Source organism: Lycium barbarum, chromosome 12 (genome assembly GCF_019175385.1).
Source record: "Lycium barbarum isolate Lr01 chromosome 12, ASM1917538v2, whole genome shotgun sequence".
NCBI lineage: Eukaryota > Viridiplantae > Streptophyta > Magnoliopsida > Solanales > Solanaceae > Lycium > Lycium barbarum.
Window position 1 is genome coordinate 101,449,077 of NC_083348.1, and position 17,283 is coordinate 101,466,359.

General features: G+C 35.6%; 2 protein-coding genes across 3 annotated transcripts; both read left to right on the forward strand.

The window, feature by feature from the left end:
- The first annotated feature begins 1,369 nt into the window (after window positions 1-1,369).
- On the forward strand, window positions 1,370-5,965 carry LOC132622403 (ninja-family protein AFP3-like). The gene is made up of 2 exons (XM_060337011.1): window positions 1,370-2,247; window positions 5,221-5,965. Exons 1-2 carry the CDS (start codon window positions 1,653-1,655, stop codon window positions 5,607-5,609), a joined length of 984 nt encoding a protein of 327 aa, XP_060192994.1. The 5' UTR covers window positions 1,370-1,652; the 3' UTR covers window positions 5,610-5,965.
- Window positions 5,966-8,869: 2,904 nt separating this feature from the next.
- LOC132622764 (probable sugar phosphate/phosphate translocator At3g17430) lies at window positions 8,870-16,705 on the forward strand. Of its 2 annotated transcripts, none has more exons than XM_060337426.1 (10): window positions 8,870-9,234; window positions 10,164-10,477; window positions 11,804-11,911; window positions 12,668-12,699; window positions 12,780-12,830; window positions 13,863-13,924; window positions 14,009-14,270; window positions 15,248-15,513; window positions 15,591-15,685; window positions 16,098-16,705. In XM_060337426.1, the coding sequence occupies exons 2-10, from the start codon at window positions 10,391-10,393 to the stop codon at window positions 16,278-16,280; spliced, it is 1,146 nt and encodes a 381-aa protein (XP_060193409.1). In that variant the 5' UTR covers window positions 8,870-9,234; window positions 10,164-10,390; the 3' UTR covers window positions 16,281-16,705. The 2 variants fall into 2 exon arrangements, with proteins under 2 accessions (XP_060193409.1, XP_060193410.1); XM_060337427.1 differs by having other exon boundaries at window positions 10,246-10,477.
- Window positions 16,706-17,283: the final 578 nt, after the last annotated feature.

Here is a 17,283-nt window from a genome sequence, read left to right on the forward strand (position 1 = left end):
TTTTTTTTTAGTCCGTACCAAAATGAATGATCTCTCTCCTAATTTGGAAACAAATTCACTTTATGAAATGATTTACATCCACACAAATATTCAAGACTTATTTGAACCACAAGTTTCAAAAGTCTTCACTCTTTCTTAAATGTCGTGCCTACTCAAATGGGTTCACATAAATTAAAACAGAGGGAGTATTAACTTCATATTAACTTTTTTATCTTTAATGAAATTATTTCTAGAGAGTAGAAAAATAAAGTTTTATGGTTTGGTTTAGACCACGAGTCTTAAAAGTTTTCTTTTATAAACCTCGTGTTAAGTCAAACTCCCATATATAAAATGGCACTGAGGGAGTGTCGTGTTAGGTTACCTAACTTAGGTAGCTAGTTAGGAGGTAAGTTATTGATATACTATAAAATTTATAAGATGTTTGATTTTTAATTTAGAAACCTGTATAACCTATATATTATTTCATTTTGAATAAAAGATAAAAGAACTGATACGTGAATAATGAACGTTGTACAGTCAGACCTCTTTATAACACCACCCGCATATAACAACATCTATCTATAACAACCATATTTTTTGGGAATCGATTTTTTATGTTATATTTTGCTTTTCTATAAAAGCATTTCGCCCTATAACAACAACAATCAACTTTATAACAGTGCGCAATAAAATAACTATGATTACTAATAATAAGCGTAAAGATTTTGACCAAATATTTGATCATTTAATACACCATTTATGACAAAAAATTATAATTTTCCTTTATTATACAAAATGTGATTAAGCTTAGACTTTGACAAATAAAAATGAAAATTAGATTTTATGCATCTTTTTTACCTATAACAACAAAGTATTATTCAAATGTCAATGATGTTATAGATGTATAACAGCTATTCTCTATAATAGCTGAAAATTTTAGGACCCAATAATACAGTTATAGAGAAATTTGATTGTATAACTAATTTAGACATAAAATAATATAAAAATCCTCTTATAACTAATTTATACTGTATATTTTAATCTGCATAATTCTAATTAACTACTGAACGACCCCTTATTCCTGTTACAGTAAATGAAGGGACACACCTTAAGCAGATGGATAACCGACACGTGTCCGTCTCCTCGATTAACCCTCTATTCCTGTTAGCAGTTAATGAAGAGACACCTCAAGGGATGGTGGCGATGCATGTTGGTGTTGTCCCTTTAAATCAGGTTGTCTTAACCACGTGGGTACAGAGGACTCTTCGTGCCCACCACGTGTCGATTTCTCGTGTGTTTACGTTTCATTTTTTTAGGGTCTTTTCGTCACTTCATATTAAAACAGCCAATTAATACTTAAATGGCAATATAAAAGTCGTGGTTTCATCAAGTTGTTTCTCTTTCTTTGTTTTTCTATATTTCTTGTGGGTTCTGGTCCCATATATGTCTAAAAAGTGTACTCTTTTGCTGGTGAATTTTGTTGGAACTCCGACAACTGCATTCTCTTACGTTTTACACAACTCTCGGTTTAATTTCTTCGTTGTATAAATATATATGAAAGTTGTTCAAAGTTTCAGAATTTTGCTTCTTCTTTGTTGTTAAAACTCTTTATACAAGTTTCCCATTCAGGCTATCGGAGATTTGGTAATTTTTGCTGTTTTTCTCTTGGTTAAATGGCCCAAGCTGAGGAAATTAGAGGAAAGAGGTGTATTTCAATGCGTATGAATGCTTTTCCAAGAGATCTGTTGAATGATAAATTCATGACCGGAAAAAACATACAAGAAACTCCCAATGAGGATGAAAATGATATAGAACTGAGTTTGGATCTCTCATTAAACGGCCATTTTGGTGTAGACCCACAAAGGGCTAATAAACTCAAACGTTCTTCATCAATTACAAACTGTGTGTATACCGGTGGTGATGACAGTAATAATGGTCGTTTGTTACCTGGTTCTTCATATACTCCTATAGCGAGGACGTGTTCATTACCTGTTGAAGCCGAGGAAGAGTGTAGGAAAAGGAAGGAGATGCAATCTCTAAGGCGTTTGGAAGCTAAAAGAAAGAGAATGGAAAAATTGCAGAATGTTAGAGTGGTTAAAGAAAAGGTTGATTTGGACCTGCGTCTTGAAGAAAATGTTCAGGTCGTAGGGGGAAATAATAATAATGAGGGTAATAATGGGAATTCAGTGCCCTTGTCACAAGGGTCGATGGGTTCTCAAGGGAGTGTTTCTTCAGGAGTTTCTGATTTTGGGACTCAACCCATTCAAGGTATTACTGAATTGTCTCTTCCCTTTTTGAATTTTCTTTATTCCGAAATAAATGCTGTTCCTTTTTGGGCTTGCACGTTTTGATATATCTGACGATATAATTCTTGAGTTTATTAATTATTAGGTTTTATTTGCCGATTATGTTAAGTGGTTGCCCTGAATTTGCCATTAGATATTTGGTTGTGCTGGTTTGACTAGTGGAATTCTTTGAGTAGATGCTTCTCATTAGCAAGTTGTTAGCAATGCTGATCAATTTTTAATACTAAGCTTAAGGTGGTAGTAGAGGAGGATTAATGGTGTCTTGGACAACTAGCACGTGGCTACTTGAAGCTATTTAAGAACTGAAAGGATGAATATTTTAGGTTTTTTGAGTTAAACGATCTTAGACCCAGTGAAGCGATTAGGTATTCTAATGCAGCATTTCATGACTAAGTAAACGTTACGTCCCTTAGCATTTTGGTCGAGTTATGACGTAAAAGAGCGTCATTACAGCCTGGTTTATAACTGAATCTTCCTACCGGAGAGTTCATTGGTATTCAGTAGAGCGGATGCTAGTTATTAGCTCCTAAATAATATGCAAAATGACAGGAGTATTGATTGTATTATACCATTTTTAAGCTAGGGTTCTTGAATCCGCAAATCCGGTAGGCATGGACATATGCATATTTTGTCTAGTAGTCCAAGAGGAAAGGTTATGAGAAGAAATGAACTAAGGTGAAGATAACTCTTTCACTCTCCATCCGGGAGCTTGTATATACAGATTTTCAAGAAGAATAGTTTTCTTTTGTATCTGGTGTTTGCGCTGGGCGACGTGTGCTGAGAATGATTGTCCGACAACTAGCTTGTTTGGAATATTTTGTGTGGGAAGCAACAGAATCTCCATAATTTGGATTTTCTATTTTAGAAGAAGTGAGAATGACAGATGGTTACTTGCCAAAGGATTAAGACAACCCCCCTGTACCCGGAGTCATTTGGAACTTTCCTGTCATTTGTCGTTTCGAATTCACTGTCCGTCATTGATGTTGCTGATGTTTGTGGAATTAACTGTCTGTCGTCGTCGTTGATGTTACTTGCCAAAGGATTAAGACAAAGTCCCTGTGTTCGGTGTCAATTAGTAACTTTCCTATCGTCTGTCGTTTACCTCGTCTGTCATTTATCTGAATTCAATGTCTTGTCATTAATGTTGCTGGTTTCGTGGAATCCGCTGCAGCTGTCCCTTGTTTCACCTCCTAATATGTAATATTCCTTAAACTGATCCGACTTGCTGATTTGGTCAGAGAGTATTTTGATACGTGGCCAGTTACTGTTGATATTAGGCTATAGAGATGGACAGATGGTTACTTGCGAAAAGATTAAGACAACTCCCTGTGTCCAGAGTCCATTAGGAACTTTCCTGTCGTCTGTCGTTTACCTGAATTCACTGTCTTGTCATTAATGTTGCTGGTGTTCGTGGAATTCGCTGCAGTTTCCCTTGTTCCTCCTAATATGTATTCCTTGACTGATCCGACATGCTGATTTGGCAGAGTATTTTGATTTGATACGTGGCCGGAGTCCATTAGGAACTTTCCTGTCGTTTACCTGAATACACTGTCTGGCATTAATGTTGTTGGTTTTCGTGGAATTTGCTGCAGCTTTCCCTCTTTTCACTTCCTAATATGTAAATATTCCTTGAACTGATCCTACATGCTGATTTGGCCAAGAGTATTTTGATACGTGGCCGTAGTCCATTAGGAACTCTCCTTTCGTTTCCCGGTGAATTCATTGTCTGTCATTAATGTTGCTGGTGTTTGTGGAATTCGCTGCAGCTTTCCTTGTTGCACCTCCTAATATGTATATTCCTTGAACTGTTCCGACATGCTGATTTGGCCAAGAGTCTTTTGATACGTGGCCAGTCACTGTTTATACTTGGCAATAGAGTTAATTTTATCAAATGGTTACTCACATTAAAAAAACTATGGAGTTTGTATCAATAAGGTCACTTAGCTTGTGAAGTATATCGTAGAAAATCACATTTGCCAGATTGTGAACTAAGATATGCCGAAAATCTTTGTTGACGTTTTAAATTCTAATATATACTCGATGTGGGACCCAAGTAGTTGCCGTGCAATATTTTTTTGTATAAAAAACAAACAAACGAGTGATACTGTTGAAACCGGTGTCAGCTCCATTTATAGCTTTTCAACTTAATTGAAATTTGTCCTTCCAGTTAAGGGTAATAACTAACGTGATTGCCATAAGTTTATTACTCTGTTGGGTTTTGTATTAAAAAAATGCCTCCATGGGCCATCGCTACTAGTTGGGTCGCACTTGGAATATGAATTAGTTTAAAATGCCAACTAGAATCTCCTGTGAATCTTAGTTCACAATCCGACAATAGTGATTTTCTTAGATATAACGCGTAAGTTAAGTAACTTTATTGATATGAAACAGAGCAAAGTGATTTTACCCTATAATTTCTTTAGACTTGAATGACCATTTGAGAAATTTACTCCTTGGCTATATTAATTGTTACAGTAGTAGGTTGAGTGTTGGGATGATAAAATGTCGTTTGAGGAGTTTTATTTCCTATATTTTGGTAGAATTTTATCTCTTCTTCAACACTATATGTTGCAATTAAAAACAGCAACCACTTGCAGAGGAGTTATATATGTCCTTATATGCCCTTTGGAAGGAGCTGTACCATCTAGGTTCTAGTAGGAATTTGATCCCTCCTTCGACACTGTGTGTTCCAACTGAAAAGTGGTAACCAATTTATGGTGGTGAACGTGCTTGCTCCGGACGCTTTTAGCACGATGTCCTCCGTGAGATCTCTCTATCATGTTGTTTTTAGCGTTGTTAAGAATTGAAGTAAGCTTTGATTTCCATATCAAGTCATCTGTTTTTGCAGATGGTTGATAGATTGTCTTCACCTGTCTCTCTGCTAATAAATTCTGGAGGGAAAGAACTGACCCTGTTTTCCATCTAACTATTGCAGGGCCAGGTGAGCGTACTGGGGCAAATACTCCGACTAGCATCAAGCCCTCAGAGCAAGAGCATGAAAGGAAACAGGTAGATAGACCACCTGAAACCACAACTGAAAAGTCACCTAGCACATGTGACCGAAGCGCTAGCAAGGAAGCAAAGGAAATGTTAAAAAATTTCATGCTCGACATGCCTTGTGTTTCCACAAAGGGCGTCGGGCCAAATGGTAGGAAGATTGAAGGATTTTTATACCGATATAAGAAGGGAGAGGAACTGAAAATAGTGTGTGTGTGTCACGGTAACTTTCTCTCCCCAGCTGAGTTTGTGAAGCACGGTGGTGGCGGTGATGTTGCAAACCCGTTGAAGCATATCGTTATCAATCCTTCACCTCTGCTGAGATGATGCCAGCGGAATTCTATAATGGCGTTAAACAAGAAAAGGGTAAAGCTTCAAGAGTTCAGCTTTAGTATCGTCGTTTATCTTCTTTTGTAACTTGGACTAAAGTTTTTTTATTTTCCGGTAGATAGTATAACAACTTGGGCTAAGGTTCTTTTGTTTTTCGGTAGATAGTATAGTTTTTTGCGGGATGTTGAGTAATCAATTGGCAAGTTTATCATCTTTCTGCAAAAAAATCAAGAATTTCCTTTGGTAAATTTGTTACTTTTGAAATCCGTATTTTACCTGTGCGGACAACGGTGCAGTTGGTTCTGCTCTCAGTGGAATCAATGCCATGGATTCCAACATGTGCTCTTGCAGAGCTAATAGCAGGAAGACTCCAGAGTCTGACAAGCTTGAGCGGATTCTGCTCTAAATTGGTGCAGTTTCATGGCGTTTAGTCAAATTAACCTGAATTTCTCATAGTGCTTTTTCTTTCACTTCTGGAAGTGAAATCAATGTACTTCCAACTACTCTTTTTAAATTTTAAGTTAAGCATATTCTTTTCGACCTTTATGGTTGTTTTAAAACAAACTGATCTTTCAAATGGATAAACAAATTAGTAGCGGCGAGAGTGAGGTTGGAGACTTGTCCAAGAAGGTGTAAACACTAACCAAGTAGACTTTGTTCTGTTGCTAAGTGGGAGAATACATGCGATTTTCCTTTCCTACCTACATCAGAGGACTCGTGCCCAAGGCGTTCGAATCTTGAATTTTTTGTGTTGATTTTGTTTTATTTAGTGGGCTTTAAGATGGGCGAATCTGTTTTAGTTGAGAAAAAAGATTAGGCTTTGTTCTTCCATATCTTGTTCGACTCTGCATAAGTTATGGATTGTGGCTAGTGGCTACCGTTGAACGGTGAGCGCTCTTTGTTCCATTATTTCTTCAAGTGTGTTCGATTATGTAAAAGAGTAATGTAAAATGTGTCTATGGCTAAGTGATCATGTAACCAGCTTTTGGCCCATGACTGGATGCATGAGTCTCATTAATTTGCTCTGATCTACAAGTCTTGTATAGGATCTTTGACATTTGTGAACTTTGACCAACGAAAGATCTTCGCAAAGTCGAATTTCGACAAGGTGTTGGAACGTAACGCTACTTTTCAATCAAAGAATTTAGCTAGAATTCGGTATTAAAGTGGTATTATACTTTGCGTGATTGTGTTTGGGAAGTGGAATAATATGCCTAATTACGTTATGTGTTTTTGTATTTTTGTTTCACCATCTTCGAGAATGTAGGAAAATGGTATCCGTCCCTGCTACGTAGGAGTAACATATAATTTTCGTCTTTCGGCCTGAACACGAGGCGAAGTACAGGATGCATCATTTTTTTCATTTGACTTCTTTTTGCTCATTTACATTTTACAGTAATGTGGTAGGTGTACTGACTAGAGTATTAAAGTAGCTGTCTAATAAATATCTATGCGAACTGTTCAAACCTGAAATGAGTGATACCAGGAAAAAAAGCTACTAAAAATTCAATATAGCTACTGGAAAGTGCAAAGTGAAAGAAATAGGAATTAGAAACAAAATGATGGAGCTCAATTTGCTTCTATTTTTCTTAAAGCAGGCTCTTTAGCCCGAGATAAAAAATTAAAATGAACAAATCGTTCTTAACCGATTGGAACGTATTTGTGCATGAACATTTCTTGTCTTACTCTTAGCGTATCCGGGGCCTAAATCTAATTGTCACGCTAATTGTTGGATTAATGTAAGACATAAACTTTTTCCAAACATCGTGGAAGCACTTCAAAAACTATCTGATACTTTCATTTTATAGGGGTGGTACTTAAGATACGTAGTTGAAAGGGAACAAACAAGATTAAGAAATGAAAGAGGCCATATGATATATTTAGATCTATGCCTTGAAAAGATTCACGTGTAAAGAAAAATGTGGATCTAATAAAAATTACCGAAAATCAATATTCTTTAACTGTTTGCTCGTGATGATTGCTTATGATACGACGTGTGGGCTTTATGTTTACATATGTGTCTTTTTTGCGATATGATCAAAAGCACAAAATTGGTGTTTGCCCAAGCTTGTGGGCTACAAATCTTGCAAACAATCAGAGCTACCTTATATATGATTTTTTCCGACAGTGATAAATATTGTACACAGGCTGCCGGATTTACACTGATTTTGCATCTAGTGCTACGAAAAATGTAGTAGTAGCTAGTAATTGGCACTTTGATAGGGAGTGGTAGTTCACTTATTTCTGCTGTTTTTACGTAAAGTTAAAGTATGATTATATGAGATTATATACCGCATACGTTCAAAGGTGGTATAAATTCGAACATCTACATTTAAAAATGACATGATAAATAGAGTATAAAACATGTAGGAAAATATGATTACTGAAAATGGAGCGGTGGAACGGTGAGTGTTATGAGATTTGAAGATACGAACATAATGAAATACAAATTTTAGAGGACAAATGCAATACATAATAATTTTATATAAGAGTGAATATTGGTTCTACAAGGATCGATCTATCCATTTGATGAGCATCACAACAGATAATACTAGAAACGATTACATTCAATCAAATAGTATACGTGGAGGTTTAAAATAAGAAAATGGTGTTTGACATAGTATTTGGTCATTTCTTATATATTTCTAAATACATGATCCTGTTAAATTTGAAACCATTGTGATAATCGAATATGCTTAACGTTTGAGATAGATCTACATTTTGTGAAGCAAAAGAATTCACATTAATTAGTCAACTATTGTATTTACCCACGTTAAAACACTTTCAATTATGTATATCACATTTTTAGGAATCCTTTTATTGTTTGCTCAAAAGATTTGTTGGGTGAAAAGTAGAAAACTCGTGGGTTGTGTTTAATCTGATGTTGACATGAAACAAATTTGAACCAAATCACATAGATATCATAAAAAAAATAAGTAATTATATAGAAATTGAAAATCCATTTCACTAACTCCATTAATTAGTTAACTTTAGGATTTAGCCACTTTAAAACACTAGCATTATGTGTGACATTTTAGGTATCCTTTTATTGTTTGTTCTAAAGATTTGTTTGGGTAAAAACATAGAAAACTCCTAGTTTGTGTTTCATTAGACGTTGACATAAAATAGATTTGAACCAAATCATAGAGATATTATTCGAAAATAAGAAAATAAGTAAGTATATAATAGTAATAATATAGAGATTGAAAATTCATTTCACTAACTCCATTAGTTTAATTTTAGTAAGGCATCGTGATTGATGTAACATTGATCTAAACAATGAATAAATATATGACATAAAATTTCATAGGCGAGTGGGAAAAGAAAAGAAAAGGCATGTTGTCTTGACCACACTTCTACGTTTGGGACAAACTCTGCATCTTTCTCCTCTTCTTCTGCTACTTTGTTCACTCACTTACTAAACCTTTGCTTGATCTTCCTCAACAACTACATTTTAAAGGGATTAAAAAAAAAAAGGGTATCTCAAATTTACAATAATTGCATTATTAGGGCAAAAGATTTCGAGAACCGAGACGATTCAATCCAATCAACCATTCCAGATCGAACGGACGAACATTGATCGCATTTCAGATCTGTATCTCCTCTCCAGCTTCTTCTACTGGTAATGATTTCTCTTTTTTATTCTTACTTTTTTTAGTCAAACTTTACGTGCTTCAGATGCCTACATTATTGTTAGTAGTAATACTTATTGGAGTGTTATTATTATTTTTTTCCTGAGTTATGTTTTTGTGTAATTCACATGCTTCCTTCAGAGATAAGTTCTTTTATCATTCATTTGTAGTTCATATGCTCTGTTTTAATCTCGTACAACTTTTAATTAAACGCCATTGCCTGTAGGTTTTTGAGAATTTACTTATGTGCTTAGCTGTGTGGATTATATTCACTATTCAACATTGGAATAATGCTGATTTGGGCTCACTGTGCTGTTTATCATTAGTTGTTTGAAATATATGCCTAGTTTCTAAGTTTCACTTACAGAAAGTAAAAGAAAAAAGTTTCAAGTTGAAGTTGAGGTAGCTACCAATTTTGGTTCGTAAATTTCTACATTTCATGCTAATTCCATTCTCAAGAGTTATAAGAAACAGTAATATCTGTGTATCTATTTTACTCAAGTTGTACTTTCTGGATACTAAGTTACTAGCAGACGGCTCAGCCCTTCTTAAACCCGGACTAGCCTCTACGCCATTAACATGTCTCTGAATATTCTTGAGGTAACCAGATTTCGCTGGATAATTTTGTTATTTTGCATTTCATGCACTGACCAGATGACATTATTCATTTTGCATGTAATTTTCTGTTTGTTCACATCTAACCATTGACTGACTATAGACGTACTCACAAGTCATATATAATAGCAGTTGCTTTTGCAATCTGTATCTGCAGTAATTGTGTTTGTTTCCTTATGTCATACATGTTTGCGCTTCATCACAAAGTGTGTTTATTTCTTGTTCTAATTGTTGTGTCAAAATGAGAAGTTCTTATAATAATTTTTCTTAAGAAAATGTTCCTCACTTTATCGTATATTTCCAGATTCTATCAATCCCAGTTATGACAACAGCATATTCAGAAACAGATTTGGCTTATCATAAATCATCTTCTAATGAATAAACAGCAATTGAACTGAAGGTGTACCTCTTATCTGCGAAAATATCGCGGACTTGTGTTGCTTGATTTTTGGATTGGAAGGCATCTATCAGAAATTTAGCTAGATTGGTGGAGGCCTGCTAGCCAAATCGCAAAGTGGCATAGAAGAAAAGATGAAGATCAGCAAACAACTTGTGTTGACGTATATATATCTGCTTGTCTATATACTGCTTTCCTCAGGAGTTATTTTGTACAACAAGGTATATCATTTTCTATACTATTCAGTGAGTTTCTTTGGCTTCATTTTTTACATCTTTTTTGGTACGGATCACTGTTTATTGGTTTGGATATTCTCATATTTTAGAGTTTCAACTCAATAGAACATGTTCAGAACTTAAAAAATGACAAGAACAATTTAGATTAACACTGTGGTTCCATTAACCTACGAGAAGGACAACCAAAAGTGACAAGCTGTTATGACACCTATAAAAAACATAGTGACAAGCTGTTATCATTTACTTCCTCTGGCTTGCAAGGAGTAATTAAATTAAGTTTGCATGTTGTTCACTCTTGGTTGAGGAGTGAGCAAGAAAAGTAGGGGAAGTTCTGATCAAGCCATTTGATATCCATAATCAACTTTTACAATTAGTCTAGATTGAACAAAAATTGGAAAATAGTTTCTTATGTTCCATCCAATTACACCAAAACACATGGTGAGAAGAGAAAATATCTTGGCGGGGAACCGACCACAGTGTGAGTAATCATCTAACTGTCTCTTTTGATGTGAAAACCAATGACGTCGGCTGATGATTAAATATACTACATGTTTGGTCTATGTTTCATTGAAAAATAAACATTTTTCTAATATCATGGTTATTGAAGGTACTAAATGGGGAGTCTATCTCTGCATATAGGAATAGAGACTGTTCACTTAAAGAATATATAATACTAAAGCAGTTGTTGTTAACTTAAAAGTATAGAGGATAGGTTTCACTCTAACATTTAGTATTATAGCATTTTCCTCTAATTAAAAGATAGTCCCGCTTATCTTGTGTTATAAGATACTCGTTGCATCTCAAACTTTCAGAACTGTAGAAACCTCGACCCTCCACTAACATCAATGTTAAAATTGAAAGCACCCGTTTATTTACTCTTTTCTAAGTTTTCTTTTTCCTCCTTATTTCCCTCTTGTTCTCTTTTTTCCAGCCTTTCCCATTTTGCTGGGTAAGTTGCAGGGAAAAAATTTAATCAGGGGAAAAAGGGACTGACTACATTTAAGAGCTTCAGTTTTCTGGTAAACTGGTTTAGAAAGAGGGTGTGGAAAGGGAGAAGTAGACGAGATATGATAGATGGTCTTGGGAAAGCCATGCTCTAGGATAAGTGACATGTTACTAACTTCCACTTTCTCGCTTTTCTCTTTCTGTATGGTGTCGTTATTTCTCCGCTGCACTTACGCAATGTAGTTTTAGGAAAAAGACAATACTGCTGTTCAATTCATTTTTCTGTATCATTCAGGTTTTATTGTGTATCTCAAGTGCCATTAGTATGCTAATGAACCTTGGTCTGGTTTCTTTTTTTTTTTGCAGTGGGTACTTTCACCAAAATATTTCAATTTCCCGTTACCAATAACACTTACCATGATTCATATGGGCTTCTCAGGCTTAGTAGCTTTCCTTCTTATCCGTGTCTTCAAGGTACTGTATTGTTATTGGTAATTACAGTAAATAATTTTTTTTTGGTAATTACAGTGTTATGTTTCTTGCAACATTTCATGCTCTGCTCCTCGATGACAACTTCTTGCTTATCAATATTAATTGTCGACTTTGTTGTAGAATGTTTTCTTGTTTGGATCATTATGTATCATTTTAATTTTACCAGTGTCGCGGATTTTAAACGACTCACCGCATGTTAATTTTCAACCTTTGTCACTTTTGTGCTTTTGATGCTATATGCTTTTGATGCGACTTTGTCTTTGGGCTTTCTTCTGAGCAAAACAGTTGCTATTTAATGATTTATCGTATTTTTTAACCCGTTGAGGCCTGAAGAGAGGTTTTTGCGGTGATTTTTTTTTTTTGGATAATCGTGGTGTTCGGGCCAGCTTTCGCGCACCTTGACTAATTCCACGAGGTACTTGCTTACCTCCCACCAGCTGAGATACCGGGTAACTCTAAACTTGCTGCAGTGATTCTGAAGAACCACTTGTAGAATTCCTCATTCTAGATCCAGCTGGGCCCTGTGGAGGGCTCTCAGCAGATATATTCATTTTTATATTTATTCATGTTTAGATATCTAACTTGGCATTTGGCTGTCTTTAGCTTCTGAATTTTGATTATGGCTCACTTTTCATCCACTGGAGGGAAAATTAATATATATAGACAATTTTTCATTCCCCTCGATGCACAAGACTAGGGATCGACTGATTTCATTCCGTTCTTGTTAATTTTCTGCAGGTTGTATCTCCTGTCAAAATGACGTTTGAAATGTAAGAGTTTGCTCCTTTGGATCCACATCGCCTTCAGATGTAATGTTATCTTATTTAACTGTTTATTGCTGAATCTGCAGATATGCGACGTGTGTGATTCCCATTAGTGCTTTCTTTGCTTCAAGTCTGTGGTAAGATTCTACTTTGATGAACTGAAAGTCCTTGCTTGCCTTTGGTTAGAATGTTCAAGTGCCTTTTCTAAGGTGTTATGCGACCTCATAAATAGTAAATGGTTCAGTGATGGGTTAGCATGTGTGATAAATGGATTAGTTATAAATGCATGTTGGTGATAGATGAGAATTCACCTTTAACCTATTATGAATGTCTAATGCCTACTTATCATGCACTAACAACGAAACCATTTATACCTTTGAATCTAACCTAAAAGAGTACTTTTACATGATATTATGTTATCTGCTCTTATGTTAAAAGAAAGATATGTTAGATTGGCACAAATTTTGCTCATTGTGCATGTGTCCAACTGACCAGTCATTCTTTTGTAACTAGCTACTGGAAAGCACCAAAAAAGAAGAAGAAAAGAATGTACTCTACTGTTCCTGTTTCCAACGACACAGGAGACCTTGACTTTTTAGGATTATCTGATTAATTGTGTTTAAACTATTCCAAGCAGTCTGGACATTTGAGGTTAATGAACTAGTTTTGAGTCAAATTAAGCATGCATTTAACATTGTTTGCCATCTACTATGATGGGTTTATTGATTGGTTTCAAGTATATTGGCAAATGCTTTTCCTCTATTTGACTAACTGTCTCGTAGAACTAGCTGTTTTGCTATGACAGAGGAAGAGTTTTGGCTTGTTAGATTTCCTTTTCTCCTCCTGGACACTTTTTACTTCTGTCTGGTAAAGTAGAAATGGAGTTATAACAAAGCTATGAGACTTGGGGTAATAAGAAAATATGGACACTTTCATGCATAATTGATGTTCTCTGTTCTTCATCAAAAAAAAATTGATGTTCTCTGTTTTGGCTGGGTAACTGATGTTTTTGATGTACTTTGTCTACTTGTTTGTCAAAAGAACATTTTCTTTGGAGTGTGTTTTCCTGTTTGTTTCAGTTGCTGAGTTGCTATATGCTTCATTACTTGCATGAACATGAGGTTCTAAAAATTGTTTTTCTAAAAGCAGCATATGTTATTTTATTGCAGGTTTGGAAACACAGCTTATCTGTTCATTTCTGTAGCTTTTATCCAGATGCTCAAAGCTCTAAGTATGCATGGGTAACAATTTTCTAATTCTCTATCCTATGTTTGCGAATGTACTGATTGGCTGTAGTGGTGTGTTGAAATTACAGTGCCAGTGGCCACCTTTGTCATGGCTGTTATTTGTGGAACTGACAAGTTAAGATGCGATGTATTCTTGAACATGCTGTTGGTCAGCGTTGGTGTCGTAGTATCCTCCTATGGAGAAATTCACTTCAACATAGTTGGTACATTTTATCAAGTCACTGGAATATTTGCTGAGGCGCTTAGGCTGGTCTTAACTCAAGTTCTACTTCAGAAGAAGGGATTAACTCTGAATCCTATCACCAGCCTATATTACATAGCTCCATGCAGGTATGTAATAGAGGATCCTATCTCATGGAGTTGAGTTATTAGCTCTCATGTGGCGCAGGTGAATAGATGATCCTATGTTGAGGTCTATATGGTTCCAGTTAGATCTTATGCCTTTAGAAAAACTAAATCTAAAATAAAAAAGAGACTCCAGTTAGATCTTGGCTTATAATGATTCTAAACTTCCTACCTTGCTCATTCCACACTTGGGGGAAAGGGAGAAAAGTAAACAAAGAACACATACAATAGGAAACCTTTTCCATACATTTGGTTCTTGTCATACATCTACCTTTCCAGATGGGCTTGGAGCTAGTTTTTCATCTTTTTATTCTTTAGCATCAATAAATGCTCATTTTTTTATGACATTATGATTGCAATGTACCTATCAGTTAATTGCTGATATAAAAAGTGAAAGAGGCACTTCTGTATCACATTTTTATTAAATTTGTCGTCATTCGAATTGTTTTGAGAGTATGTGCTTCGAAGTTTTATAGCTCAAGTTGGAATGTATTTCTTTTGCATGCAATTCTACATATATATAATAAATCTTTTTGGAAACAAGTGACCATACTTTTTATTTCCGTTAGCATGTAGTCATGTGTTAATCTGTGTCCCGTATCTGGCATGATTTATTAGCTATTACTGTGTCCTGGGCTGGTCTGATGAAGTGAAAAGAAATAGAAATGATGCCAGGGGTTGGTATTTGCTTGTTAGTTCTTTTACAGAAAATTTGTTCTCTGCACACATGGATAGACACATGCTCTGCTATGCATGAACTCCTCTCCGTAGTTATGTTTATCTCACTCAGCGAGAGATTTTCTGCAAAGTGGCAATTGCTGCTATATGTCACCTGGTAATAAGAAAGTACGAGTGATCTCTGTACTCTTAACTGTCTGTCTTTTATTTGAGTTTTGAGTCTCATGCAAGTGCTGTCATACTGTTTCTTGGGGTTACTTATGAGAACTTGTTTCAACACGCAGCTTTGTCTTTCTTTTTGTCCCATGGTATCTTCTGGAGAAGCCTGAGATGGAAGTCTCACAGATTCAGTTCAACTTCTGGATTTTCTTTTCAAATGCACTTTGTGCTCTTGCTCTGAATTTCTCAATCTTCTTAGTGATTGGTAGAACTGGTGCTGTAACCATCCGAGTTGCCGGTGTCTTGAAAGATTGGATACTTATTGCCCTTTCAACTCTAATTTTTCCAGAGTCGACAATAACCACTCTTAATATTACAGGCTATGCCATTGGTAAGCTTCCTATTCCTTCTTACTTATGGGAGCTTTATCCATCATCATCTTACTGAAATATTTCTGTTTTTGTACAGCATTATGCGGTGTTGTGATGTATAACTACATAAAGATCAAGGATGTTCGAGCTGTTCAACTTCCTGTAGATAGCGTTACTGATCGAATAGCTAAGGTCTCACCTAATGACTTTCAAGTTTCAATTTCAGAATTTGCACCTTTTTTTTTTTTTTTTTTTTTTGAGTTTGTGTTCTTTTTCTTTATTCATCATTTTCTCGTTCTCAATTTTTCCCAAAAGGTTTCCAATATCAAGTTCCCAATATGAAAATCAGCCTTGCATGTCTAGAAAATAGTTTCCTAATGAAGAGAAAAAGAAATACGACAGGAGCTCGAGAATAGGCTAAATAGATAATCAACAGTTAGTTTCCTTTTCTTTTAACACAGTTTGAGCTTGCATGGTTGCTTAATTTTGTCTATCTCAGTTCATCATGGAGTCTTTAGCTTGCATGCAAAATTTCTTCTAGTAAAGATGGTTTTTATCGCAAGCAGCGCCAATTTTTTTCCTTTCTGCACTTTGCCTCTGACAGGAACTTAAGATGGAGAAGAAGTCATCTGATCTCTATGTGCCAGACGATATTGCTAAGAACAGTGGAGGAAAAGGTACAAGGAATGGGTCTCCCGATTCAATAGTGGATGAGGAAGCACCCTTTATTCCTTCAAGTAGGGTCTCTCATCTTGGGCGAAGCCCACTTAGCAGCTACTCAGCGTGAGAACCGTTATTTCTTTTAGGTGTCATTTCGGGTTCATTTTTTAGAATCACAGTATCAAGCAGATTGATGAGATCTTGTCTTGTTCATACGCCCTCCACCATTTAGTAAGAATTGCATTTCTTTGCAGGGTATTACTGCCATTAAAGTTGATACTAGTTATTTATTGTAATATTGTTTTAGGCTTGCTATATTCAATGAAATATTGATAGGTAGAGTGTATGCTTATGCACGGTATCCATAGTTGAGTTATTTCTCACTATGCCTTGGCAAGGAAAATCTTGATCATAGATTTTAGCTGAGGCAACTTTCTGGGACTCTGGTGTAGAAATTGACAGTACTTCAGGTTCTTTGTACGGTTTTCTCACATTAAACTGATTCATGGATCCAATTCTTTTCTTTGTTTCCGGAGGGACTTTAACTGCTAATCTGGGTTAACGTATAATGTTAAATTTTATTTTGCTAGTCATCTATTCTATTTATTGTTGTATGATTGTATCCGCTATCAGCTGTTAGATACCACCACGAAGGAAGTCGATAGTAGATACCGAAGTGAAAAGCAAGACTCAGCTTGCATATCAAAATTGTATTTTTGTAGAGGCTTGTAACCAGTGGCGGCGGATCCAGAATTTTCACTCGGGGGTTTGGAAGAAAACAACAAAAGCTAAAAATAAAAGATAATGTTGTCCCTATGAATCGAACCTATGACGCTAGAGACAATTTTGAATATCCTAGATCACTTGAACTAATCTTTTGCATTTGTTCAGAGTATTCAAAAGTTAATATATGTACATAAACACAAAAAATTTATTCTATATATACAATGTAATTTTTTGTCGCAGGCGTTTGGGTGAACACTCTTCTCACCCTTTAAATCCACCCCCGCATACAACCGTTAATACATAGCTCTCGCAATAATGCTTACAAGGGTTTTCAAATAAAATAAAGAATAAACATATTACCAGATAGCAAGCTTGTTTTATTGTTCCTTCCGAAAGACGCATAT

Bases quoted from the DNA above. Each gene is read 5' to 3' on its own strand.
- LOC132622403 (XM_060337011.1), top strand. From the start codon at position 1,653: ATGGCCCAAGCTGAGGAAATTAGAGGAAAGAGGTGTATTTCAATGCGT. The intron at 2,248-5,220 runs GTATTACTGAAT...TAACTATTGCAG, and splicing joins TGGGACTCAACCCATTCAAG to GGCCAGGTGAGCGTACTGGG.
- LOC132622764 (XM_060337426.1), top strand. From the start codon at position 10,391: ATGAAGATCAGCAAACAACTTGTGTTGACGTATATATATCTGCTTGTC. The intron at 13,925-14,008 runs GTATGCATGGGT...TTGAAATTACAG, and splicing joins CCAGATGCTCAAAGCTCTAA to TGCCAGTGGCCACCTTTGTC. The intron at 15,514-15,590 runs GTAAGCTTCCTA...GTTTTTGTACAG, and splicing joins TATTACAGGCTATGCCATTG to CATTATGCGGTGTTGTGATG.